We start from the raw sequence: 27,971 nt of genomic DNA, 5'->3' as shown, positions 1-27,971 counted from the left end.
AAGAGCGGGGCCTACGCCTTACTGACACTGACACACACACACACACACACACACACACACACACACACACACACACACACACACACACACACACACACACTCAAAATACTTATTTCTCTCACGAGAAAACAATAGGACTTCTTTTTCTACGTAGGTACCCAGCCCGGGACGCAGATTCCACGAGATTGAGCACTTGCTGGTGACGATCCCCTTGGGTCCACCTACAAGTGTGTCGACCTGTCACGGGGGGGGGGGGGGGGGGGGGCAGTCGTCTCGTCAGTCTCGGCGGTCACCAAGTTCACGGGTCGGTGAGGACTACAGTAAAGGTGGCGAGGGTGGACCTAGTGCCACCGGTTCACGGATAGGCCGGGTCTCACGGGCAGGTCCGGGACGAGAGTCCAGCTCAGCTGGAGTGACCGTGATGGTTGCAGACGCAGTTCAGGTTACAGGCTGCGTGGTCTTGCAGGAAAAGAACACAGGAAGAGTAGCCGAAGCTCCCCGCGGCGAGCTCGCCTAGACCGCGGCTAGCGCCTCTCACCGCAGAGGCTGGACCGGCCCCGCCTCCAGGAGCAGTGGAGCACGGCGTGTGTAGAGAGTCGCCCGGCCCAGGGGGCGTAGGCAAATTCGCAGGGCACGCCGGGAAACTCGGTCCTCCGACACCATCTTTCTTCGCCACCGGCGGCGGTGACCGTGAGGAAGGGCACACGCTAGAGCCATGAAGTTCCTCAGCAGGGCCGGGTCCTTCTCGGTGAGCACGAAGGCGCGCGTGGGGCAGGGCGGGGGAGGCTTGTCGGCCACTCGGGGGCCGGGGGCGGCGTGTGCGGCCCTGGCCTCAGGCCTGGGTCTGCCCTTCAGGTGAACCCGGCGGAGAAGCGGGCTAAGGCCAAGGGGAAGCTCAGCCGGTCCTGTGAGCCGGAGAGCGCTAACGCCGGGAAAGCTGGAGAGAAGGGTGGCCTTGAGAGTGGCGGCGGAGCGACTCTCGGGAGACTCCTGAAGGTCACTGGAGAAGCAGGTAGGGCGGAGGCCGACGACACCCAGGCCGCTTGCTTTCCGAGCTGCGGCCTCTGCTCCTGAGTTTATCCCGGAGCGTCAGTTTCCCCAGTGCTTGCCAGCGTAATAAATAATACACTGATGCGGTGCGACGCTTATCACAGTGCCGGTGTCTTCGTTCCTGTCAGTCCTGAGTCCCGGCGTTCGTAACACTCGATTTTCTCGGTCTCTGATTTAAAGGCTTTCCTCAGGGCTCCTTCCTAACGCTAAAGTATGTAGTTGTCAGTTGCAGAGAGGGGAGTACCTCGTCTGTCAGCACATTATCACTGTAAAACAGCGGCCATCAAGAGACGAAAATGGGAGCCCCTGAATTTCAGCAAGGGCTGATTTGCCCCTACTAGCCAGTTGCATGTGGAGCTTTTTGTTCCCAACATCCCTTTGAGAGGGTGCTTTGGGAATCTAAAGGTCAGAGGTGCTGCTGAACATCTAACTGTACAACAGCAGCCCGTTCAGCATAGAATTACCAACGCCAGAATGCCAGTAGCATCTGTGCTGAGAGACCTAGACAGTGATGCAAAAGTCCAGGCCTTGGGAATGATTGTTTCCATGCTACTTACAAAAATGTATTGTAGAATTGTATAGATATAGGCTATAGTTGTATTCCTTGTGCCTAGACCAACCAATTGCTAACAGTCCTTTGAGGGTAGAACTGTCTTTCTTAACATGAGGATAAATTGACGTGTGTATTATTAAAACAAAATAGAAATTATATGACAATTGAGAGGATGAGTCTTTCTTGAAAGGAACCAAGAAAAGGGCATAATTTTTAAAATGTCACTACCCAGAAACACCTAAATCTTGCTTGGTAATGGAACTGTGGATTATTCATATGTGGACTGCTATACTTGGATATTGTGGAATTATATCTTGGGAAATTACAGCCCCAAATCACTAGTGGCTACATACACCTTATCCAGCAAACTAAATTGATAATGACAAAGAGCTCCTTTTGATTCATAATTAAAAAGCAGGGCTGAAGGGAAATTAGTAATACTAAAAGCAAATGAAGACCAGCAGCCAGATTAGCCCAGTACTAGGTAGTACAGAATAGGAGCATTGTAGGCCTTTACAGGGCCCTTTGCCAAAGGACAGTAACGTGTTTATTGAGTCTTGGCAGCATGAAAATTTATTTGCTTGCATGTCCATTAGTAACTCTGCGAACCCTAGACACAATTGGACTGTCAGAATAACTTTATGCTCTTGTGTATAACTTGTAAATATATATGCATATGTGAATAAAGTCAATGCATTTTAGATCCATCATCCAAGTTATTACATATTATACTGAGAATCTGCTGTTGATTTAATAGTTCCTTGTTGATCTTAGGATGGTGTAGGTCTTTGGTCAAAGAAGCTAAGAGCCTTCCTTGGTTGAATATGATTTGTGTAGCACATAAAAGAGGAAAATGCAGTAGATATGTTAGGGGCTTTGAGAAAAGGTTCTTAAAATGATCAAGGAGAAGCTTATTTTAGCTGGAAAATAAAGAGACTGACGGATTGAAGAAGCAGTAGTGCTGAAATCTATTTTTAAAGTGTTGACATAACAATCCAATTGTTCAAGAACTTTGAAAACATTACAACTAGAAGGAAACACTTGAAACCTTAATGAAATAATTAAAAAATAAAGAAAATACTTAGTTTTTTTAAAGATTGAGAATTCAGTGTTCTCTATAAATCACAAATAGATAGAAGTTAAAGAATGACTTCGACCAGGCATAGTATAAGCCTATAGTCCCAGAGAAATTGTAAATTTGAAGTCATCCTGGGCTATGTAGCAAAATTTTTTCAAAAAAAGGAAAGGAAGAAAAGAAGAGAAATACAGAAAAAAAAATAGCTTGGGTAGACTGATTGGCTAATTAACTTATTAATGAGTTACTTGTCTGAACTTCCCATGAAGGCAGTGATTTACATGAGATCACTGTGTTATGTGGCATTGCTGATGGAATGCTTTTACATGTAAAGGACTGTTCTTGTGATAGCACATGTAACCTGTCTTTGTTGTTTTTAGAGATTTTATTCCCTCAAAGTTGCCCCAAAGGTTAAAACTTCAGCTGCCCCTGGAGGAGTATCTCTGCAGCCTGAGGATCTTGAGGTTAGTCCCACTGATCTGCTCATTGGAGAGCACATCTACTTTACTTAAACTCTTTGGTAAAAGACAGGCATTGGTCACATCTCTATTCTATCTTAACTACAGTTTACCAAATTACCAAATGGTTTGGTGATTGCTTCTCTGGAAAACTATGCTCCTCTATCAAGAATTGGCTTATTCGTTAAAGCAGGCAGTAGATATGAGGACTCTAGCAACTTAGGAACATCTCACTTACTACGTCTTGCATCTAGTTTGGTAAGTATCTTTTTATTTTAGTGTTTGAAAATGGTGTGTGGTCTTAGGCCCGTAGGGAAGAAGAAAAGTAAGGGGCCGAGGAAATGATTTAGGAAAGCCCTTGCTGTGTAAGCATTAGAACCTGAGTTCAAACATCAGCACCAGCTGGGCAGTAGTGCTGCATGCCTTTAGTCTTAGTACTCAGTAGGCATAGGTAGGTAGATCTCTGAGTTCCATGATAGCCAGGGCTACACAGAGAAACCCTGTCTCAAAAAAATCAAAAAAGAAAAAAACCCCAAGCCCCAGCACCCATGTAAAGAAGCCAGTCCTAGCCATGCATGCCTGTACCCCTGGCAGAGATAGGCAGACCCTGTGAGATTGCTGTCTACCAGCCAAGTCAAAAAAGCTATCTTCAGGTTCAGTGAGAGGAGACCTGTCTCAAGGGTCTAAGGCAGAAAGCAACAGAGGACATGGCTACTATTTCCTCTGGCCTATGAGTGTATGTGTGGACACACATAAAAGCAACCCAGGCATCCAGGTACACTCCTATAATCCAAGCACTTGGGAGATGGAGACAAGAAGTTCAAGAGTTTGAGGCTAGCCTGAGCTACACCAAACCTTGTTTTGTTAAAACAGTAGAAGCCTGAAAGAAATGCCAAATTTCTTTCAAAGAAATATTTGTTTACTTGAGCTGTTGTGTCATATTTACACAAACTGGGTACAAGAAATTTATCTTCTTACAAGTTTTAAAGGCTTGACGTTAAAGTCAAGGTGTTACAGTAAGTCAGAGCATTAACAGGACCATACTTCCATAGGAAAGAATCCTTCCTTGCCTCTCTCTAGCTTCAGATAATCCTCAACTTAAAGCTGCATCACTCCAATACCTACTTTTCTTCTCACTTAGCTGACTTCTGTCTGTCCTTGTGTCCAGATATCCTCTTATGAGGACACCTGTCATAATGGGTTTAGAGCTCCTGCTAATCCAGTATGATTTGACCTTGATTCATTTACAAAGACCCTGTTTCCTAATGAAGTCACATATCCAGATTCTGAGTGGACATAAACAGGGCTTCTGTTCAACCCTGTAAAATCCCATCATATAAAATGAAAAACTACAGGATGTTGGCCACAGACAACAGTTGTTATTATCCAATTGGATGCTGGTATTGAAGCATAAGAAATCAGTAGGGAAAGCAACAATTTTTAAATAGAAATTTTTCAAAAATGGAAAAAAAAAAGTACTTTCCCATATTCAAGTCTCCCTCTCCCCCCTCCTTTGAGATTATAAATATTTCTGTCTTCCCTTTCGTCCCGCCAAACTCTGCCATGCACCCTCCCTGATCTCCTTCAAATTCATGGCCTCTTTTCTCATTAATTGTTACTGTGTGCATTTATGTATCTGTTTCTACACATATATTCTTAAATATAATCTGCATGTTACTTATATGCATGTTTTCAAGGCTGTTTCACCAGACAACAATTGATATGCTCTATGTGTGGGAAGAACACCTACTCCATTCCCAGCTTTCTCCAGTTGCCTGTAGTTCACTGTAGGATTGAGACCTCGTGGACTTCTCCCCCTCTTTGACATGGCCATTGGTGTCATCCTTGTTGGGTACATCTGCAAAACATTCCTGCACCTAAAGTTAAGGAAACATTGTAGAAGAAAGTTTGGAAAGACTGTAAGAGTCAGAGGATCAGGAAGTTTGAGTGAGATTGTGTCTCCTAATAATGTCAGGAACTACACCCAGAAAGTCTCACCAATATACAAGTCTAGTAAGCTTACATTTGCTAATGGAATTTCTACACAATTATGTTTTGTATTAAAATCTAAGCCAGGTGTGGTGGCATGTGGCTTGTAATTGCAGTACTTAGGAAAGCTGAAGCAGGAAAGTCCATTCTAGAATTTGAGGTAAACCTCCTGCCCTACTTAAAAGTTACAGGCCCCCCTGTAAGGAGACTTTGTCTCAGAAAAAAAAAACAAAAATACACATATATATGTACATACATGCAATGCATTTTGTTGAAGCTCATAATTCTTATTAAAAAGTACATGTCAATTAAGACCTACTTAGTAAAATTCTGTTTGGATCTGCTAATAATAATTAAGAGCATAGATTTTGATGTGATGTATAACGGACCTGGCATTGAACAACTATTAAGGAAAACATCCTTTCTTTTTCAAGACTACCAAAGGAGCTTCGTCTTTCAAGATAACCCGTGGAATTGAAGCAGTTGGTGGTAAATTAAGGTTTGTTAAATAGTAACAAGAAATAGCCAGGGCTGAAGAGATGGCTCAGGAGTTTAAAAGGTACATTGTTCCTGCAGAGAACCCCAGTTTGGTTCCCAGCACACACATCAGGCAGCTCACAACGACTATAACTCTAGTTTCAACACCTTCTGACCCCTACAGTCAGCTACATTTATGTGCACATAACCCCCTCTCAGACACATACTTAAACACATCATTAAAAATAAAGTCTTTGGGGTAGAGGGTGCTGGGCATGGTGGCATGTGTGTTTAATAACAGCACTTGGGAGGCAGAGGCATGTGGATCTCAGTAAGCTCCAGGCTTACAGTAAGCTAGGACTACACGGTAAGATCCTGTCTTAAGTGGGTGGGAGGACACAGAAATATTCACTTATATGGTGACTCCTCTTTGTTAGCAAAGGGAGTGAAGATTGCTTAAACAGAAGGGGAAAGTTGATGAATTGTCATCAAAAATGTGAAACATGGCTATGCATACAGTAGATATATGTGTCTGATTGGGAGTAGATACTTATAGTATACACAATATGCAGAAGATTTCTGATTGGGAAAAGTAAAAATCATAAATCAGGGAGAAAAGAAAAACTAAAAGGAGAGGGGACAAAAGGTAGAAAAAGGCTATTCACCAAAGAGGAAACCAGTAGTATCAGCAGTGTGGTGCTGGGATGCCACACCTGTGTTGTTTTTTAAAGACTAGAAGCTCCAGTTCAAGGAAATGGGTAAAGAATGCCAACCATGATAGAACTGATAGAGCATAAAGAACTAATAGTTTGAGGCTAGAAATATCTCTGTGGTTAAGAATGCCTATTGTTCCTCCAGGGGACCTGTAACACCAGCTCCAGGGGATCTCACACCAGCATCTGACCTTCATAGGCACCTACGCACACATGGCACATGCACACATATAAATAAAATAATCTTTTTTGAAAAAAGAACTAATGGTTCACTTCCTAACTACAGAGCCGTTAGGAAGTGAAATAGATCTGTATATCTACCTGAAGAGTTTAAAGACAAAATACTTAGGGTTATGGTTTCTAGAGTTAGGGAGAATAAGAAAATTGTTATCAAAGGGTTACAAAGAAGTCTTGAATATTTGTCCTTTTGTTTTTTCATTGTAAAGTATGTAGAACATAAAACTTGCCATTTTAAATGTACATATGGTTCCGTGGCATTAAGAGGCTTTTTTTTTTCCCCCTAGTTTTTCGAGACAGGGTTTTTGTTTTGTTTTGTTTTGTTTGGAGCTGAGGATCAGACCCAGGACCTTGCACTTGCTAGGCAAGCGCTCTACCACTGAGCTAAATCCCCAACCCTAAATATTTCCTTTTTTTTGTTTTTTGTTTTTTGTTTTTTTGTTTTTGTTTTTTCGAGACAGGGTTTCTCTGTGTAGCTTTGGTGTTTTTTCCTGGAACTTGCTCTGTAGCCTAGGCTGGCCTCGAACTCACAGAGATCCGCCTGCCTCTGCCTCCCAAGTGCTGGGATTAAAGGCGTGTACCACCACCACCTGGCAAGAGGCATTTGATAATTATTACCACTATCTAACTCTGGAACTTCATTACTGTCCTCAGCTGAAACTCTGTTTCCTTCCCATTCCTTTCATCCTTGGCCACCATCATATTTTTTCTGGTTTTGATATCTTTTTTTTGGAATGTTAGCTTTACATTTTGCTGTCATTTTGTTCTTCATATGAACAAATTATACAAAGTATGTTCATTAGTAACTTACTTAATATAAGGTCCTCAAGGATCATCCATTTCATACTATGTGTCAAAACTTGATTACTTTTAAAGATAGATTTATTTGCCATTCTTTTTTTAAAAATACTTTAAAATTATAGTTGAATAAATATTTTTTTCACTGTTTGGTAGTACAAAGAATTGGATGCTTTAACAAAGAATATATATATATATATATATAAAGCTATTTTCTGATTCAGATTATTTACTGTAATTTACTTTCAATTCAGTGTGACTGCAACAAGGGAAAACATGGCTTACACTATAGAAGGCATGCGAGATGATATGTAAGTACTTGCATGTATTAGAACATCTGCTTTTATGGGGCTACTAGGGACAGATAGTACAATGCTATATATGTGTCATAATGAAATTCACTATTATATTAACCAAAAAAAAGTTGCAAAAAAGGTTTTGGAACCAGAGAGATGGTTTAGTGGTTAAGAATGCATACTGCTCTTGCAGAGAAGCTAAATTTGGTTCCAACATCCACATCTGGAAACTCACAAATGCTTGTAACTCCAGCTCTGGGGGATCCAATGCCACCTTTTAGCCTCCACGGGTACCTGAACTCAAATGCATATACACATAATAAAACTTTTAAATCTAAAGAAAAAAGTTTATAATAAAAGTAGAAGTAACATCTGCTTTTTTAAGAAATATCAAGCTTGTTAGTCTGTTTGTAGGGCTTCTAGCAGTGGGATCAGGACTTGTCCTTGTCCCTGGCACTTAAGCTGGCTTTTGGGAACCTATTCCCCATGCTGGTTTGCCTTGCTCAGCCTTGATACAGGGGGAGGAGCTTGGTCCTGTCTCAACTTGATGTGCCATGCTTTGTTCAAGCCCATGGGAGGCCTGCGGAGTGGGTGAGAGAAGGTAGATGGGAGGCAGGGGGAAGGAACAGGAGGAGAGGAGGGAGGGAAAACTGGTTGGAGTATGTAAAAGAAATGAAAAAATTTAAAAAAAAAACAAAACCCACCAAGCTCATATTAATCAAGGTGACCTAGACTCAGAGAGACAAATACCAAATTCTCTCAGCAGGTCCTAGCTTTTGTTTATATGTGGGTGGGGTGTAGTTCATGACACTGGAAAGGGAACCACAAGGTGTTAGAGAAGGCCAGGAGGACAGTAAAACATCTGACATGAAAGGAGAAAGGAAGCAACAGACTATGGAAAAATACCAAGTCGAGAGGGGCAGAGGAACAGAAGAGAAGATGAGAGAGGAGGATCAATAAAAATGTGTTTAAAATGTCATGATGAAACCTAATACTTTGTGTACTAACTTAAAAAAATAAAACAAAGACTAAGCTGCTACTCAGTTGACTTTGTCACTGTGACCTTACTTGTATTCTGGAATATTATTCACAAGTCTGGTGTTGATTAGGTTCCTAGCCACAAATAAGATTACAGTTTAGTATCTTAAATATTGATTTCACATTTTGTTGTGGTCCTGGAGATGACCTAGAGCAGTGGTTCTCAACCTGTGGATCTTGGACCCCTTTGGGGATCAAACAGCCCTTTGACAGGGTTCACCTAAGATACTTATTTGCATTACGATTCATAACAGTAACAAAAATACAGTTAAGAAGTAGCAACAAAAATAATTTTATGGTTGGGGTCACCACAGCATTAAAGGGTTGCACGTTAGAAAGATTGACAACCACTGACCTAGAGCTTTGGGGCATGCCAAGCAAGCATTCTATCCTTGAGCTCCCACCCAAGGCCTTGATTTTTCAAGACAGTATTACTCCATAGCTTAGGCTAGCCTGAAGACAAAGTTCCCCAGCCTCCACCTACCAGATATCAGATTGAAGGTATGTGTCATAACACCAGCATACATTTTTTTACCTCATCACTTGTTTTCTACAGTGAAATTCTGATGGAGTTCCTGCTCAATGTTACCACAGCACCAGAATTTCGCCGTTGGGAAGTAGCTGCCCTTCAGTCTCAGCTAAAGATTGACAAAGCTGTTGCCTTTCAGAATTCACAGACTCGTAAGTACATTTGCCAATTCCATTCCATTACTTCCAAGATACTAGTTTTGAGAAGGTTCCTTGCCAGTGATCCTTCTGCTATGAAAGCCAAGTGAATGTCCTTTAAAAACAGCTTGTAAGTTAGAGCCCAAACTCTTGCCTAGCCTTTAAAGCGTTCATCTGAACCCAACCCCCTTCTCTTAGTTTTGTTATGATTATTTGTATATGAAAATTGTGCTTATTAACAGGAACCTTGTACGTTTTGATACTTGTCTACATGTGTAATGTTCAAATCAGGTTAAACATACCTATCTCCTTAAACATTTTTCATTCCTTAACAGTAAAGACTTTGAAGAGCTTTTCTTCTTTCTAACTATTGTTTCCTGCCCTTACATCTTTTCTTTCTGTTGGTGGCTCCTGTAGGCGGATTTTTTTTCCCCTTGCCACCAGTCCCAAGTAACCACACAAAGGCTTATATTAATCACTAATGCTTAGCTGATAGCTCAGGCTTATTACTAACTAGCTCTTACAACTTAAATTAACCCATATCTATTAATCTACATTCTGCCATGTGGCTTTTACTTCTATGCCATTTTGTGTGTCCAACTCACTCTGCATCTGGCTGGTGACTCCTCTGACCGCCCTTTTCCTTCTCAGCATTCTCAGTTTGACTCTCCCGTCTAACCTTATTCTGTTCAGCTATTGGCCAGTCAGCTTGTTTATTAAACCAATAATAATGACATATATTCACACAATGTAAAGGAATATTCCACATTTCCCCCTTTTTATCTAATTAAAAAGGAAAGTTTTAACTTTCACATAGTAAAATTATATACAACAAAAACAGTTATCAAGTAAGAATTACAGTTACAATATCTAGTCCATTTGTATTTGGCAGAATTAGAGAAAATATTCTATTATTGCTAGGCAATGATATGATTTATTCTATGATTTCTATATACCCCCCCTTTCCTTTCAGAATGAGATCCCAGCAATCCAGTCTCCTTGGTTTAATTTTTTTTTTTTTTTACCATTATCAATAATAACTTGTAACTGCCTAGTTACAATCCCAGCTCTCGGGAAGCAGAGCCAAGTGGAATCTCTGTGAGTTCCAGGCCAGCCTGGTCTACAGAGCAAGATCCAGGACAGGCACCAAAACTACACAGAGGAAACCCTGTCTCAGGGAAAAAAAAAAAAAAATTCTATTATCTATTTTATCTTTGTGACTCTAGAGTTTTATACCTAATTTATCTTTTATCATAACTAAGGAAAACTTTAACTATGACTATCTAGTCTTCAACTCCATCAAAGACCCCAGAAAGGTGAAATGTTACCTAACAACAGGGACATCTGGCTGCCTGGACAGTTTCCCTAAGTTCCTCTGTAACATTGAGGCATCCATCTTTGACCTACAGGCCTAGAATATCTGACAGATTTTTCTCTGAAACAGGAAATTTTGAAGGACTGTCCTACCCTGTCTTGGCAAAGTTAGGCTCTCTTTTCTTTGTGTCCTGCTTGTACAGTTTGGACAGCATACTGTCAGCAGTTGAGGCAAGGGCAGTTTTTTGCCCAAATGGCTAGCTTTTGCCATAAGGAAGGCAAACTCCATATAGAGTTTCTTCAATGTCCATTACCTTCTCTGAAGTAAATTGGTGCTGCAAGTTTGACTATTATGAGTTGCATAAACACAATACCTCAAACAAGAATAGAAATATACAGTATAACAGAATTAACTTTAAACTTGTATCAGTATACCAAAATCTATACCAATATGAAATATTTAAGACTAGTAGTTGGGTTTTTGGGGGGTTGTTTTTTGTTTTTGTTTTTTGTTTTGGTTTAAAAGTAGATTCAATAATCTACCTTTTTATCCTATGATTTCTATATACCCCCCCTTTTCCTTTCAGAATGAGATCCCAGCAATCCAGTCTCCTTTGTTTAATTTTTTTTTTGACCATTATCAATAAAAACTTGTAACCAACCTCCCCTTAAGTGATAATAAATATCCATAACTCATTTTTTGGGAATGTGTGTGTCATTCTCTAGACTACTTCCTGTTGTTTGGGGGTGCTGGTAATCTTTGGACCCTGAGAAATTTTAGGATAATAGTTAAGTCTTGGCTATAGTATTCTGTGAGGCTGGATCATCTCAGTTAGCAGCCTTGAAGCCATTCTGGATGCTGGATCACTTGGGCCATCTGTTTTTATTAGTGTCTGGTCCCTTGTTCTGAAAATACATAAACTTTTTTTTTTTTTTTTTCTTTTTTGAGACAGGGTTTCTCTGTGTAGTTTTGGTGCCTTTCCTGGAGCTCGCGCTGTAGCCCAGGCTGGCCTCGAACTCACAGAGATCCGCCTGGCTCTGCCTCCCATGTGCTGGGATTAAAGGCGTGTGCCACCACTGCCCGGCGTGAAAATACATAAACTTTTAAAGGTAACATACATATCTGTATTAGTACAAGTATAGACTGTGCATTGTACACAAGTCAGGCAAAGATGATGTTTTTGTTTTATATTTGAGCAGGTAAAATATACATTACATGTTTTGTAGGGTTTTTTTAGGTTTATTTCTTTATGTCTGTAGCCAGGATTTCAAGAGGTCTTCCTTCTTCCTTGATCAAACCTGATCATCTCTAACCTTGAACAAATTCATAGCCTCTCATTTCCCGTGGAAATAGAAGCATAACCTCTTCCCCAAAGTAAACATACCTTTTGACTTCCTTTTTTTTTTTCCATTTTTATTCATTTATTTATTTATTTTTCTATTATCAGCTTGGTAGAGTATAAAAATATGGAATCGCTTCACGAATTTGCTTGTCATCTTTGCGAAGGGGCCATGCTAATCTTCTCTGTATTGTTCCAATTTTAGTATATGTGCTGCCGAAGTGAGTACTGACTTCCATTTTGAAGTCAAGACATTTTTTAAATATATAAGTTGGTTTAATCTAGTATCTTTTATAATCCAATGTCTCTTAGCAGCCAAAAAATTTAAAGACAACACAATAACATATGGGATCCAGACTCTCTGTATTTTCCATCTTTATGTGGATTATTTCTTTTTTTTTTTTTTTTAAGATTTATTTATCTATTATGTGTACAGTATTCTGCCTGCATGTGTCCCTGCAGGCCAGAAGAGGGCACCAGATCTCATTACAGATGGTTTTCAGCCACCATGTGGTTGCTGGGAATTGAACTCAGGATCTTTAGAAGAACAAACAGTGCTCTTAACCTCTGAGCCATCTCTCCAGCCCCGATTATTTCTTTTATATTACTTTACTCCCTTTTTAAGGACTTTATTATTTTAAAACTATCTTGTTTAATCTATGACTATATATACTCTTTATCTTCTCTCTCCCAAGCCTGTATATATTTTTAAACACACTGTAATCTGCTTAGAGGTTTTTTTCTGTCTGGGTCTGTTTTACCAAGCATCTGGTTTTTTTTTTGATCACCTGAGGCAAATCTTTTTAGTTTTTCAAGACAGGGTTTCTCTGTTTAACTTTGGCGCCTTTCCTGGAACTCACTCTGTAGCCCAGGCTGGCCTTGAACTCATAGAGATCCGCCTGCCTTTGCCTCCTGAGTGCTGGGATTAAAGGCGCGCGCCACCACTGCCCATGAAGCAAATCTTAAACTATTATGTCAGCTACTAGCACTGCTCAGTTTAGCACATGGCAATAGCACATGGTGATTTACACGATGGCCCCCTCTCACAGGCAGTTGCCAGGAGATGCTTTTTTGTACTGCAGTCAGCATGAGAGACTACGGGAACCCGCCACTCAACTTAGCTCATGGCCAGCATGAAAGAATGAGCTACCATGTAGGTGCTGGGAATTTAACCTGAGTCCTCTGGAAGAGTAGCCAGTGCTTTTAACCTCTGATCCAGCTCTCCAGCTCCAATAGCCAGTGTTTCTTACTTTAGAAACAAAGTTCTAAGGCATACATTTGTCTGTGATTTGTGATGAACCTGGCCTGCTGTATTAATACAAGTATAGACTTGTACACAAGTCAGCAAAGATGATTTTTTGTTTTATATTTGACTATGAGAACCCGCCACTCAGCTTAGCTCATGGCTCACTGGCAACTCAAGCCTACAGGCAGCAACCAGAAAATGCATCCCTGTGCCACAGCCAGCATGAGGTACATGAGACTAGGAAGCTGCTCTTGGCTCCATTTCTGTGTGTCTAGAACCCTTTCCCAAGCTCTCTTAGGTTTTATGTGGGTGTAGTTGCCAAATGTTTGGTCGCCATATGTAGGCAGAGTTTTCCTGTTCCGACAGCACTCCCAAATAACCACACAAAAACTTAATATTAATTGTAAGTGCATGGCCCATAGCTCAGGCTTGTTACTAGCTAACTCTTACACTTTAACCCATATTTCTTATCTATCCTCTGCCACATGGCTCGTTACCTCATATTTTACACATCCTGCTTCCTCTGTGTCTGCTAGCGTCTCTCTGTCTTCGCCCTTCTTCATCCCAGCATCCTTAGTTTGGTTGTCCCACCTGTACTTCCTGCCTGGCTACTGGCCAGTCAGTGTTTTATTAAACTAATTGAAGTGGCAGATACTCCCACCCCCAAATCAGACTTTTCTTTGTCTGTTTCCTCCCTATCTTATGCTACTCACAAATTACTCACCTGGGAATTGCTCAATCATTCTAGAAGACTTCCCAGATTGTCTTTCTTTCACTGTTTTCCATTTCCTACTGTTGTTTCATGTGCCCAGCTGCACACTTCCCTGCTAACATTGTACTTATAACAATTTTATTTCATAATTTTCCCCCTCAACATTTTGAGAGTGGCCATTGTATCTGAATCATCTCTGTGTTTCTAGTAACTAACACAGTGCTGGGTATCATGAGGTATTTCCAAATAATAAACAGATGTAGGAAATATAGTTCCAGAGAAGGCACCGAAGCCAGGAGACCGGGACAGCAGTGCCAGGACACCAGTAAAGAGTAAGTCCAGGTCAATGGTAACTTTTGACTCCCTCAAACTAGTGATTAACCTGAGCTTGCCACGTTCATAGCTCCCCGTGTCCTAGCAACTTCCTCATTTCCCAGGAGGGAACCTGGAAGTAAAGTCAGATTCAGATTGAATGAATTATACTTGTCTTACAGAGACAACTTTTGTAGTCTCCTTTTTTCTGTGCATTCCACAGGCACCGCTTTAAAAATTACTAGATATTGTATGGTAGCAAATTTCAGGTTTCTGCAAATTTGAATCTGAAATCTCTATAGGCTTATTGCTGGCTCTTAAATACCATAGTCATCCATACATTTGACTACCTGTTGCTTATCTGTCTTTCAGGTGTCATTGAGAACTTGCATGATGCTGCCTACAGGAATACCTTGGCTAATCCCTTGTATTGTCCTAACTATAGGATGGGGAAAGTAACACCAGAGCAAGTAAGTGATGGAACTGCATTTTAAGATTATCGACACCTAGCCACCAGACCATGTTGTAAACATTCTACTTCAGGATGTTTGTTAGTTTTTGTTTTACCTCCTGATTTTAAGAAATCCCATAAACAGAGGCAGAGTTTTTCTGTCCCTGCCGCCTGGTTCCAAATAAACACACAGAAGCTTATATTAATTACAAAATGCTCAGCTGATAGCTCAGGCTTATTACTAACTAGCTCTTAAAACTTAACCCATTTCTATTAATCCATGTACTGCCCTGAGACTCATAGCCTTTACCTCTATTCCCATTTTGTATGTCTGACTCATTCTCTCCCGGGCTCACAACTCCTCTCCCTTCGCCCTTCTTCATCCCATCATTCTCAGTTTGGCTTTCCTGCCTAACTTTATTCTGTTCAGCTATTGGCCAGTCAGTTTGTTTATTAAACCAATCACAGCAACAAATCTTCACAGTGTACAAAAGGATTTTCCACAGTATTTTCCCTTTTTCTAATTAAAAAGGAAGGTTTTAGCTGGGTGGTGGTGGCACACACCTTTAATCCCAGCACTCGGGAGGCAGAGCCAGGAGGATCTCTGTGAGTTCGAGGCCAGCCTGGTCTACAGAGCAAGATCCAGGACAGGCACAAAGCTACACAGAGAAACCCTGTCTCGAAAAACCAAAAAAAAAAAAGGAAGGTTTTAACTTTAACAACAAAATAGTTATTAAGAATTATAATTACAATATTCAGTCCATTTGCATTTGCAATTAGAGAAAATACTTAATTATCTATCTTGGTAAGTCTAAAGTTTTGTATCTAATTTACTTTCTATTATAACTAAGGAAAACTATAATTATAATTATTTAGTCTTCAACTCCATCAAAGACCCCAGAAGGATGAAATGTTACTTAATAACAAGAACATTAAGGCCTATACGAACAAAAACTCTAAATCTGCCATACCTCATGCTGGCAGAGGCTGAGAGGAGCCTCTCCGTACTGTGGCCCATGTTGGAGAATGTGGGAACCCGCCATGCTATATAGCTCAAGCCCTCATGCTGCTGCCAGGCCCATCTCTGTACCATTGCCCGCATGAGAGACATGAATTATGAAGCTGCTCTTGGCTTTGTTTTTGTGTGTCTAGAATCCTTTTTTTTTAACTTTCTCAGGCTTTATGTGAATGTACTTGTCCCCACATTGGGCACCATATACAAACAGAGTCGGAGTTTTTCTCTCCCAGCCGCCCAGTCCCAAATAAACACACAGAAGCTTACGTTAATTACAAAATGCTCATCCATTAGCTCAGGCTTATTACTAACTAGCCTTTTTAACTTAACCCATTTCTATTAATCCATGTACTGCCCCTAGACTTGTAGCCTTTACCTCTATTCCCATTTTGTATGTCTGACTCATTCTGTCTGGCTCGTGACTCCTCTCTCTCAGCCCTTCTTCATCCCCTCATTCTCAGTTTGGCTTTCCTGCCTAACTTTATCCTGTTCAGCTATTGGCCAGTCAGATTGTTTATTAACCCAATCACAGTGTATGAAAGGATTTTCCACAGCAAAATCTACCTAAGTGGTAGTGGCACATGCCTTTAATCCCAGCACTTGGGAGGATGTCTAGTCAGCATTACTGTATAATTGTAAGAATTAGAAACAAATTATTATCCAGCATTAAGAGCTTAGTTATGTAAGCTCCCTGTTGTAGAATGGCACACTGTTTATATGTTGAAAAATGTTAACTGAGGGCCAGTGAGGTAGCTAACAGGTAAAAACTCTTGCCACACAAATCCAGTGACCTTAGTTTGATCCCACCTCCCACCATGGAAGAAGAGAACCAACTCCCCAAAGTTATTTTTGGCCTCTTCATATTTGCCATGGCACAGGCATGCCTGTACTCATATACACCCTAATAATTAATGCAATTTATTTTTTACAAAGAAACAAATATTAACAAATATGTAAACATTCCATAGCATATTTTAAATAAAGTCAGTTTATGAATTTTGATAGACCAAAAAGTCCCATTTAAAACAACAAACTATTCATAGACAAATACTAGGATGTTAACTATGATAAACTCAGTGGTCTCAAAGGTCATTAATGTCTTGGTTTGTGAATTTGTTTGTTTGTTTTTTAATGTATTCTTCAACTAAGGAGAGGCTAAGGAAATTAGTGTAATATACTTTAGCAATTCGATAGAAAAACATCCGTAGAAAGATCATAGTTTAGCCATCTAAGGTGACTCTACAGATGTTCACCAGTCTTAGGTCACAGCTTCTTGATAAACTGGTGCATGCTGAGCCAGTATTTCTCATCAGGAACACTTCAGGCACTCTCTGAACCTGCAGGAGATACTGTGCCTCTGTGGTGCAGAACAGTGTATCTCTGCTTATAAATTTGAGTACATGGACACTTTTCCTAGAAAATGAGGGTTTTTTTCCTGACCCCAAAACCAATTTTAGCCCCTTGGAGGTAGTATTACTCCTAATAAGATAGATGCTAGTCCTGCTCTTTGTCTGCTTAGCCTAAGATAGTCATATAAACCAAGATTCCCAAATCTCACTAATTTTTGGGAACAACGTGTGGCTGTCGGATGAATGAGTAGTTGGGTTTTTTTTTCTCTGTATAATAACCTACACTGACCTCAGACTCACAGCTTCTGACATACCAGGATCACAGAGGTGTGCACCACTGCATCGGGCTTCAGTTGACTGGTTTTTAAGATTCCACCTAGAATTGACTTCATCCATCTGTAGTGGGGTATCAGAAATTGGGAATTTAGGGACAGTGATAATTTTTGTATTACACTCCCTTAGACAATTCTGTAATCTGTACCGGAAACTGTATTGGTAACTTTACATGATCACATTCTTGATAAAGAGCAACTTAGAGGAAGAAGAAAGTTTATATTGGCTCAAAGTTTAAGGATATTGTCTGTCATGGCAGGAAGGCATGACAGTGGCGTGTGAGACAGCTGGTCACATTGCATCTGCAGTCAGGAAGCAGATTGACAAATGTTGGTGCTCCACTAGCTTTCTCCTGTTTGTTCAGTCCTTGATCCCAGCCCACATTTAGGGTGGGTCTTTTCGATCAGTTTGATAAGCTGGATTAACCATCACAGAAACCCTGGTAAAGTAAAGTTTTAGACAAATTGGTTTCAAAATGGGTAGGACAGATCTATCTCAAAAAGAAAGAAAAGAAAAAAGAAACAGTGGGTAGAAGTGTAGTAATAGTAGGTTTATCACAGGGTGTTTATAGTGTATGATTCTGTGTGTCTTTACAGCAAATTAGATATAATACTAAGGGCATAAATTTAGTCTCATTCTTGATTTCAAGCCAGTGTATACTTGTAATTTGTTTTCACTCTTTTTTATATTTCTTCCATTTTTGTACTGTGGTGTGATGTGTGTATGTGTGTGCATGTTTTGCATACATGTGGAGATTCAAAGCTGAAGTCAGGAATCATCCTCGATCACTCTTCCACCTTACATATTGAGGCAGGAGCTCTCAGTCAGACACAGAGCTCTGGGATTGCCTGTCTCTGCCTTCCATGGCTGAAATTACAGGCAGGTCACCATGCCACCTGGCACTTCTGTGGGTTCTGGGATCCAAACTTTGGTTTTGACACTTGTATGGCACATGAAAGCACTTCTTCAGAGCAATCCATTCAGTTTTAATTGAGATACAATTCTTACACCATTCATTCTGTTTAAATTCTGTGGTTTTATTACAATTTCCATGAGAGTTGTAGAGCCGTGAGCCCAATGAAGGTCTTGTTCTTCTAAGCTATAGTTTTTAGTCATAAAGTCACAGCACAATGAGCAATACCTAATCCTCCATACTCCATTATATCAACGTTCAAACCTGGGAATTTTTTCCTGCCATGATGTACTCTTTTAGCTTTCGTGTTTATATTAATGTGATCTAATAGCTCTTCTTTACTTCCTCAGTTACATTACTTTGTTCAGAACCACTTCACAAGTGCAAGAATGGCTTTTGTTGGACTTGGTAAGTCTGAGATTGCCTGTGTGTCAGTTTACTTCCCAAGAGTAACCCCTTAAACTGTATGACATATGCATGGGGTTGAACATTTTAAAAACTGTGTAAGAAGATGGTATAGATAGGGTTTTAATTACTAGTTGTTTGGGAAACAAATTCCAGTATTTTACTACTTCCTTTATAGTCTTGACAATGTTTGCAAAATTTGTGACAAAGGTAAATTTTTATAAGCAAAGAGCATCACTAATAACTAAGAAAAGTTTAATCTGAGATTAGCAAAAATTAAAAGATTGGCACTTCCTGGTATTACCTAGGATTTGGAGAAGTACACGCTGTCAAAAATTATTGGTGTGCTGAGCATGTGGCTCATGCCTTTAATCCCAGTGCTCCAGAAGCAGGTAGATAGATCTCTCTGAGTATAAGGCCAGCCTTGTCTACATAGTGAGTTCCAGACCAACCAGAGCTACATAGTGAGACCCTCTCTCCAAAAGAAAAAGAATTACTGGTGGAGTATAAATTGACACCCTTTGAATATATCTATTAAAGGTTCTTTATTTTGGATACGATATAGCCCCTTATCAGGTGTGTGGCTTGCAACCTATTGCATGGGTTGTCTTTTCACTCTTGATTGCCCTTTGATGTAAAATGCAATATTCTAACAGCTACTAGAAACATATTAATGTCAATTAGGAAGGTATTAGTTTAATAAATGATGCCTCCATAGAGTGGAATATTTTATAGACATTTCTAACCACTTAGAAATATACAAATTATGGAAGACAAGTTAGAAACATTAAAGAGAATAATACCACGTTTATAATAGGGTGTTGGGATGTAGCTCAGTTGCAGAACATGTATTTAGCCTACTTGAGGCCTTAGATTTAGCCGCTGGCACCACAAAAGAATAAAAGTGAGCTGGGCAGTGGTGCCACACACCTTTAATCCCAGCACTCAAGAGGCAGAGGCAGGTGGGTCTCTGAGGCCAGCCTGGTCTACAGAGTGAGTCCCAAGATAGCCAGGGCTACAGAGAGAAGCCCTGTCTTGAAAAATAAAGAATTAAAGGGAAATAAAATTAACATATACTAGTAACTATACAGAAAAACATCTAGATGAATATAATAGTTAATAACAAATTGTAAATTGATACCAGGAAGAGTGGTATTTTGGCAAGATTAATATTTTTCTTTGCTGTTAATTTCTGTAATATTTGTGTACTTTTTTATTTAAAAAATAATTTATTAGTTTGTATATGTACATGATTAGCAGCTAAGTACATGCCACCAGCACGTGTGTGGAGGTCAGAGAACAACTTTGTAGAGTTGATTCTCTCCTTCCACCCTCAGGTGGGTTCCAGGGATCCAACCCTGGTCTCCAGACTGATGCAGTTAGTGCCTTTTCCTGCTGAGCTGTCTCGAAGCCTATATTTGTGTTTAATAATTACATATTTTAAAACAAGGAAAAACAGATGCTTTATAATTATACAAATAGTGATTCTAACTTTGTTTTTGCTTCTATTGAAACAGGTGTGAGTCATTCTGTCCTAAAACAGGTTGCTGAACAATTTCTCAACATGAGGGGTGGCCTTGGTTTAGCTGGTGCAAAAGCCAAATACCGTGGAGGTAAGTATTCTTTCTCCTGGTTTAATAGCATATGCCAATGGCATTTCTCTGCAGAAATAGCATGTGGGGGCAGTATTGGCTTGATTGTTACTACCAAACAATATCAGTACAGAAGAAAAGAACTAGATGGCTCAGGTATTATGTTAAACATGCTTTGAGTGGAGAAAACCAGGCAAAACACAGACCCTAATCTTAGTTAATTAGTACTGTGTCATAGAGAATGCTGATGAATAAAACCAATGGTAATAAAGCTGTTTTTTCTTACTCCTCCCTCCTTACATGATCCCAGGTGAAATTCGAGAGCAAAATGGAGACAACTTGGTCCATGCCGCTATTGTAGCAGAGAGTGCTGCCATTGGAAATGCAGAAGCAAATGCATTCAGTGTACTTCAGCATCTTCTTGGTGCTGGACCACATGTCAAGAGGGGCAGCAACACCACCAGCCTCCTGAGCCAGAGTGTTGCCAAAGGAAGCCAACAGCCTTTTGATGTGAGTCCAAGCAGTCAGTATTACCTGTTTTGGCTTTCAGAAACATGTTATTTGTGATAACAATCTCGATTATCTATTAATGATAGTCTGATTTTAAAATTCAGAATGAACAAATATAAGTTCAAACTTAGTGTTCCAGCAGAGGGGAAGAGAGGGGTAAAGTGCTTACTTTGCAAGCATGAAGACCCAAATGCAATCTCCAGAAACCATATAAGAAGGCTAAATGTGGGGACACACAGGTTTGAAATGTGGGCTTTTCGGACTGCATTCACAGGGACATGAGTTAATAAATCTGTTTCAAGAATGTGAAAATCTGTATCTTTTAACAACTTTGGTAAGATGTGTGTGTGTGTGTGTGTGTATGTCTATATTAAATAGTCCACATAAATACTATACAGTGCTGTTCTGGCACTCAAGGTCAACTGCAGGAGCTTGAAACTTGACTAACCCTGTCTGTTATTCATAAGTTAAATTCTTGCTACCTGAGATGTCACTAAGCAAAATTTGTGTAGGCCTTTGCCTTTAGTTTGTAGGAGAAGTACAAGTAAATTGGTGAGACGCTTGGTACCAACAGCAGAATAAAGAAATCAAGTCTGTCACATGCTACAGTCCTCATCACTCGACCATACTGTATGCTGTAATTATATTTGTACTGCCCTTAGTCATCAAGAGAAGCTTTGAAAAGCTCAAAACAAGAGGAAGGTTTAAATGACACAAGCACTTTTTAAAGCTTTGCAGTTTGGAAAGGGAATTTATACAGAAAATTTCAACCCTCACCAGAATTAAGTTATCTGTCTTGCTTATATTACAAAGGTGTAAATTTTTATCCAAACCACGTAGAGGAAATTGTGATCTCTTCTAACAGAAAAAATATTATATAGTAAAGTTCCATTGTATTTCAGGTTTCTGCATTTAATGCCAGCTACTCAGATTCTGGGCTCTTTGGAATTTACACTATCTCCCAAGCTGAAGCTGCTGGAGATGTAAGTACAAACTCATTAACTCCCAAAACTTTTCTTCCATTGCCTTGTTTTTAGTTAAATGTGAAATGTCTGAATACAATGGTTTGTCACGGATCTCTATGGTATGAAACCATTGAATAATCTGTTACAGGGAAAACTTTTTCAAAATTTATGTTAATGCTTACAGGAAAAAGGAATGCATACTTTGGTTCTGCTTAGACATGTGGTTCTGACATCTGTATTTCAGAACTCAGGAGAGGTCAAGTCTAAGATGCATATTTATGGGTCTTCATTGTAGAGATGGTGTTAGTAAGAAGGCTGGCGGTGTAGCTCAATTAGTAGAGTGCTTTCTTATAACATATGAGGCCCTGGGTTCAGCATCATCACAGAAACAGTGTGTGGTGGCACATGCCTGTAATCCAGTACTCTACCCAAATACTAGGCAGGTGGAGGCAGAAGGATCAAAAGTTCAAGATCAACCTCTGCTACATAGTGAGTTCTGGGCCAGCTCTGGGCTACATGAATCCTTATCTCACAAAAAAACAAAAAAAAAAACAGAAAGAAAACCAGCTGAGGTTCTGGGAAGTAACATGATTTGGGGGCATGGAGGAAATAGCAAGAGAAAGTAGTATTGAGTGCAAAGGAGTGAAAGGTTGGTGGAGACAAGAGAAGCTAGGTCTATAAAGAGGAGACTGGAAGAGTTATAGGGCAGTTTTTACACTGAGAGTTTTAAGTTGAAGGAAATGTTCATAAAGATAGGTTCAAGCAGATAGGGAAGTTAGAAAACAATAAATGGTTCAAATTTGGGAAAAGAGCAGGTAATCTAGAACACAGGACATTTCAGTTTAGCAACAAAAGCTAATATTGGAAGACAATACTAAGTCACACATGGAGGGTAAAAGAAACTTGAAAGTATGAGACTTGGGGAAGTAAATGGCTAAAAGCAGGGAATGGACCTGCAACATGTCCAAGGTCTCCTTTAAACAGTGACCATGGATTCAGAGTATAATCATCCAGGATGGGTTTCTAAGTTTTATTCGCTGGCATTCACTCCCCTAATAGGAAAATGAAGGAGGTGGGTAATAGGATTCATGTCAGGTTGGAGTCCTGAAAGTGGGCAAGTTAGAACTAGGAAGAAGATCCAAAGTAGTTGAAAAGATTGTCAAAAGTTACTGAAGGGATGGTTTGTGAATGTGGGCCAATTGGAGAAGCCAAGGGGCCTGACAGATTGAGAGGAAGTAGACAAATTAGAGATCTTGATAAAGTGGAAGGATAAGGACAAGATGATTAAAGAATGAGGCCAGGGCTTTGGAATTGGAGACTGAGGGAATTGCGGAACCTTAGGCAGTTCTAGGTTATGTACACGTCTGGGGTTGTGGCCATGGAAATGAGTAACAAATATGGAAGGGAAATCAAAGTCTTAGAATTTAGGTGGTTTCAGAGAATAATAAGCCATGGGTCCAGAATGGTCAGGATTGAGGTGGAGAAAATCCTGGGTCAGATCCTAATTTATTTGTTCAGCAAATATGTATTGAGTACCCACGTCAGTGAAACTTTGGATTCTTTCTCTTTTGATTACTGGACTCTGGTATCCCAAGTGTGTAAAAGCCTTCCAGGTTAATGTTTGCATGTGTTCCTAGTAAATCATAGTTCTATCTTCCTCAAGGAAGAGACATCATCTTCAGCCAGTTTCTGCCCTATGCCACTTGATGTTTGTAAGAAGCTTAGCTGCGTGGATACTACCAGTTGTGTCTTTATATATTATGTATGTGTGTATAAGTGCAGCTTCATTTCTCATTGCTGTGACAGAGTCAAAATCTAAAGGAAAAGGCTTTGTTTTGGCTCAGTTTCAGTTTGTCATAGAAAGGAGGGTGTGGTAGAGGAGTTCACAGAGGCAGCTCCTCACATCTTCTGGAATAAGATGCAGAAAACAGGAGCAGGAGGAACTCTGTCCTTCCAGGCCCAGCCCCAGTGACTGTGTCTGCTCACTGGGCCATGTCCCAAACACTCTGACACCTCTCAGAGTTGCACCACCAGCTGCTACAGGTTCAAACATAGGAGCATCAGGAGAACATTTCACATGAAACCCACAGATCGGTATAAACAGTGGCTTTAAGGAGCACATGGTGACCACAAAGTTCCAGTAGATACTAGAATTTCCTGTTGTGTTTTTGCCTCAGTACAAGAGCATTGATTATCTTGGAAGCCCCAGGCTCTGGCCACTGATGACCACTTTTCACTTGTGTGTCCTAGGTTATCAAGGCTGCCTACGACCAAGTAAAAGCAGTTGCTCAAGGAAACCTTTCCGGTGCAGATGTCCAAGCTGCCAAGTAAGTTTCTATATTAATTATATATTTCATACTTACTTAAAAGCTGATTTAAAAAAAAAAAATACTGTAGCCGGGCGGTGGTGGCGCACGCCTTTAATCCCAGCACTCGGGAGGCAGAGCCAGGTGGATCTCTGTGAGTTCGAGGCCAGCCTGGACTACCAAGTGAGTTCCAGGAAAAGGCGCAAAGCTACACAGAGAAACCCTGTCTCAAAAAAAACCAAAAAAAAAAAAAAAAAAAAAAAAAGACAAAAAAAAAAAAAAAAAAACAAAAAAAATACTGTACACTCATAGAATTGAAAAGTAAAGAATATATTAAAAAGGAAAGGCTATAATTTAGTGGTGGTGATTTGCCTTGCATGTACACAACATGGGTTCTTTTCTCAGCACAGCAGAAATGACCCTTGTTTCCCTTCTGAGGGTTCTTTTTTTAATTTATTTTATCTGTATGAGTGTTTTGCCTGCATGTATGTGCATAACATGCATGCCTGATGCCCTCAGGCCAGAAAAGGGTGTTGGATCTCCTGGATCCAATGGTTGTGAACCACTGTGTGGGTGCTGGGAATCAAACCCACGTCTTCTGCAAGAGCAACAAGTATTCTTGACCACTGAGCCATCTCTCCAGCCCCATCTTTTTTCTTTTTCTTATGTTTGGGCTCAGCCATGTCATTACATTTGTGTGGAAGTCAGAGGACAACTTGGAGGAGTTGTTCCCTCTTTCCACTGTGCGGGTTCCAGGACTGAGTTTGGGGTTACTCTGTTTGGCAACAAGCACCTTTACCCCATAGATAACTCAAGTGCCTTTTGAGGGTGTGTTTGTAAGGAATAACAATTTGTTCATAGCATAATTGTGAATTGAGTTTGTCTGTTTTATTTAAAAAAAAAAATGAAGCTTTTGCATCCATATTTAAGCCATGGGGCATAGAAGGCACCATATCGCACCATACTTTCCCACATGCCTTCTCCACCATGCTCTTCCCTCATTGAGATATTTCCTAATAGAGTAATGGGATCTGGGGTGTGTGTGTGTGTGTGTGTGTGTGTGTGTGTGTGTAATTATCAGCCAAGTAGATGGTACATTAAGAATTCACATACATAGGTATTTTTCCTTATTAAAAATGCATGGAAATAAAATAAAAATGACTAAATAAAAATACAATCATAGCAGGACATGAAAGTGCACACCTTTAATCCTAACACTTGAGAAGAAGAGGCAGGCAGATCTCTCTAGTACAAAGCCAGCCATAGTGAGTGCCAGACAGCCAGGGCTATGTAGAGAAACCCTATCATTTAAAAAAAAAAAAAAAAGGCAGCAGCAACAAATATATTTTTTTCACAAGTTAAAAGTTGCTTCATGGGGCTGGAGAGATGGCTCAGAGGTTAAGAGCACCAACTGCTCTTCCAGAGGTTCTGAGTTCAATTCCCAGCAACCACATGGTGGCTTACAACCATCTGTAATGAGATCTGGCACCCTCTTCTGTATACATAATAAATAAATCTTTGAAAAAAAAAAAGATACCTATACTTACTGGCACAGCACATTGTGTGTGTGTGTGTGTGTGTGTGTGTGTGTAAAAAAAAAAGTTGCTTCATGACCAAAACTCACCCTAAATGTTTTACATAGATCTGTAGATCTAAGCTATACTCCAAAATCAAAAGACAGCTTTTGTTGAGTGTTGAGTACTGTTTTGTATTGATAGCTTTCTAGACAGTGATGGTGAGCTAAAGAAATACAACAGACTGTTCAGCCTGTTTGATGTACATTTACTATCTTGTTAAAAAGAAATAAATAAAACTGACCCCTGCCTTATATTGGACAGGAACAAGCTGAAAGCTGGATACCTGATGTCTGTGGAGACTTCAGAGGGTTTTCTGAATGAAATTGGGTCACAGGCTCTAGTTGCTGGCTCTTATATATCACCACCCAGCTTCCTTCAACAAATTGATGCTGTGGCTGATGCTGATGTCATAAAGGTAAGCAAATAAAATCTGTGTTTCAGCCGGGCAGTGGTGGCACACGCCTTTAATCCCAGCACTCGGGAGGCAGAGCCAGGTGGATCTCTGTGAGTTCGAGGCCAGCCTGGGCTACCAAGTGAGTTCCAGGAAAGGCACAAAGCTACACAGAGAAACCCTGTCTCGAAAAACCAAAAAAAAAAAAAAAAAAAATCTGTGTTTCAGCCTTAGATTGTTTAACCTTAATGACCTGCTTTCAGAAGAACTGCATAAGCTTCCTTGGGCCTGTGTGTTGGTGCGGAGAGCAGAACTCTTTCCATCATGTCTACCGTTAGCTTCCCTAGCAACTTGGCTGTATGTGTCTTCCTCATTCAAGGAAATGCCCATTAGGTTGAATCATTTTAAACTCTTGTAGGTCAGGAGGAGTCAGCTAAGCAACTTCACAGGTTTCATGGCTGTTTGCTGCTCCTTTACCCCCAAGAAGCACCTTGCAAGTCCTTTACCATGCAGGGTCTCATGGTTTTCTACATCCTTTCAGCATAAGACCTTCTACTGCTAGTTTTCCTCATCCACTCTTAAATTATTGTTCCCTACAAGATGGAGTTGTTTGTACAGCTAGGTATGGTGGTGCACACTTTTGATCCCAGCACTTGAGAGGCATAGGCAGGCAGATCTCTGAGTTCAAGGCCAGCCTGGTCTACAGAGTGAGTTCCAGGACAGTCAGGGCTACATAAAGAAACCCTGTCTCGAAAAACCAAAAAAAAAAAGAAAGAAACATTGTGTTGAGTACTAATAAGGTGAGCTCCGATATACATCTGCAGTGCTCCCTTTTCTACTGTAGGTATCTTACCATTTTCTCACCATTGTGTGCTGACAGTGGGATAGAAGAGACAGGCTGCTTTTAGATACTAACCCTGCCTGCATTTCAGTTGGCCCCAGAATTCATCATAACATAATCTAAAAAGTATATTTATGTGTAAGGGCTGTGTGAATCCCTGCTCACCCACATCCACCACCTTCTCTTGTATCAGAAAAGCTAACCTAGGTAACATAGGAGCTCCTGCTCTACCTAGTCCTGACCTTTGCTGGGACATATACTATAACCTTTGAATTTGAAATAATGACATGGAGAATACCAGGCCAGCCAGGCATGGTAGCATGCCTGCAACCCCTTAGTATTCTGGAAGCTAAAGTGAAAAGATTGTGAGTTTCAAGCAGCTTGGACTACATACTCTCAATATTACCTCCAATAGCCCCTCTTCCAAAATAAAAGGAACACCAAGACATAAAATGTGCTTTCGTGTTAACAGTGAGGGTGTTTTGGTCAACCCAGGCCTTTTGCCATCATCATACAGAACAAAAGTGCAGCATAGCTGCAGCCATCCTGTCCTATTTTGATTGTCAGTAGGGGTTTTTCTTGTACCCCTTTCAAAACTGTCCTCATCCGGAGACCGTCTCCTGCTTGCTTAGTTCCCATTCAGAATAAAATACCAACCATCTCACAGTTCATTGTCTTATGAGGCTGTATTACAGAATTGCTGGCTTAGAATGTCTTGTCCATAAACTCAGAATACATGGTTTACTACTTGATGATAGCATTATTTAACTTCCTGTGTTTTGTTTAAGGCTGCAAAAAAGTTTGTTTCTGGCAAGAAGTCAATGGCAGCAAGTGGAAACTTGGGACATACACCTTTTCTTGACGAGCTGTAACAAGTGTATTCAAGTGGAGCCCGCTGAGCCTTTTCTCAGCCCAGACCAGCAAACACATGGAAGGCAGGTCTCTCAACTTAACAGTCAACCCTTTTCTCAATGAAGTACTTAAAAGCATAAATATGGATAGTTATTGCCAGCTGCCCTAGGACAAATAAAGCATTGTGTGTAAGTGTT

The 27,971-nt window shown here is 40.4% G+C and overlaps 1 protein-coding gene and 1 non-coding gene across 2 annotated transcripts; one reads left to right on the top strand and one right to left on the bottom strand.

Annotated features, from left to right (window-relative positions):
- The first annotated feature begins 617 nt into the window (after positions 1-617).
- Positions 618-27,969, top strand: LOC128094320 (cytochrome b-c1 complex subunit 2, mitochondrial). Its single transcript, XM_052712623.1, has 14 exons — positions 618-748; positions 3,059-3,142; positions 3,245-3,394; positions 5,560-5,624; positions 7,605-7,661; positions 9,241-9,365; positions 14,647-14,744; positions 18,686-18,743; positions 20,258-20,353; positions 20,643-20,842; positions 21,745-21,825; positions 24,058-24,134; positions 25,952-26,105; positions 27,711-27,969. The coding sequence occupies exons 1-14, from the start codon at positions 716-718 to the stop codon at positions 27,792-27,794; spliced, it is 1,362 nt and encodes a 453-aa protein (XP_052568583.1). The 5' UTR covers positions 618-715; the 3' UTR covers positions 27,795-27,969.
- On the bottom strand, positions 12,126-12,233 carry LOC128095727 (U6 spliceosomal RNA). The gene has a single exon (XR_008213339.1). It is a non-coding gene; the product is annotated as a U6 spliceosomal RNA (small nuclear RNA).
- Positions 27,970-27,971: the final 2 nt, after the last annotated feature.

The sequence above is a fragment of the Peromyscus californicus genome, unplaced genomic scaffold (genome assembly GCF_007827085.1).
Source record: "Peromyscus californicus insignis strain IS unplaced genomic scaffold, ASM782708v3 Scaffold_4__1_contigs__length_199733344, whole genome shotgun sequence".
Classification (NCBI taxonomy): Eukaryota; Metazoa; Chordata; class Mammalia; order Rodentia; family Cricetidae; genus Peromyscus; species Peromyscus californicus.
The sequence above is the reverse complement of the archived record's forward strand: the minus strand, read 5'-3'. Positions and strand labels throughout refer to the sequence as shown.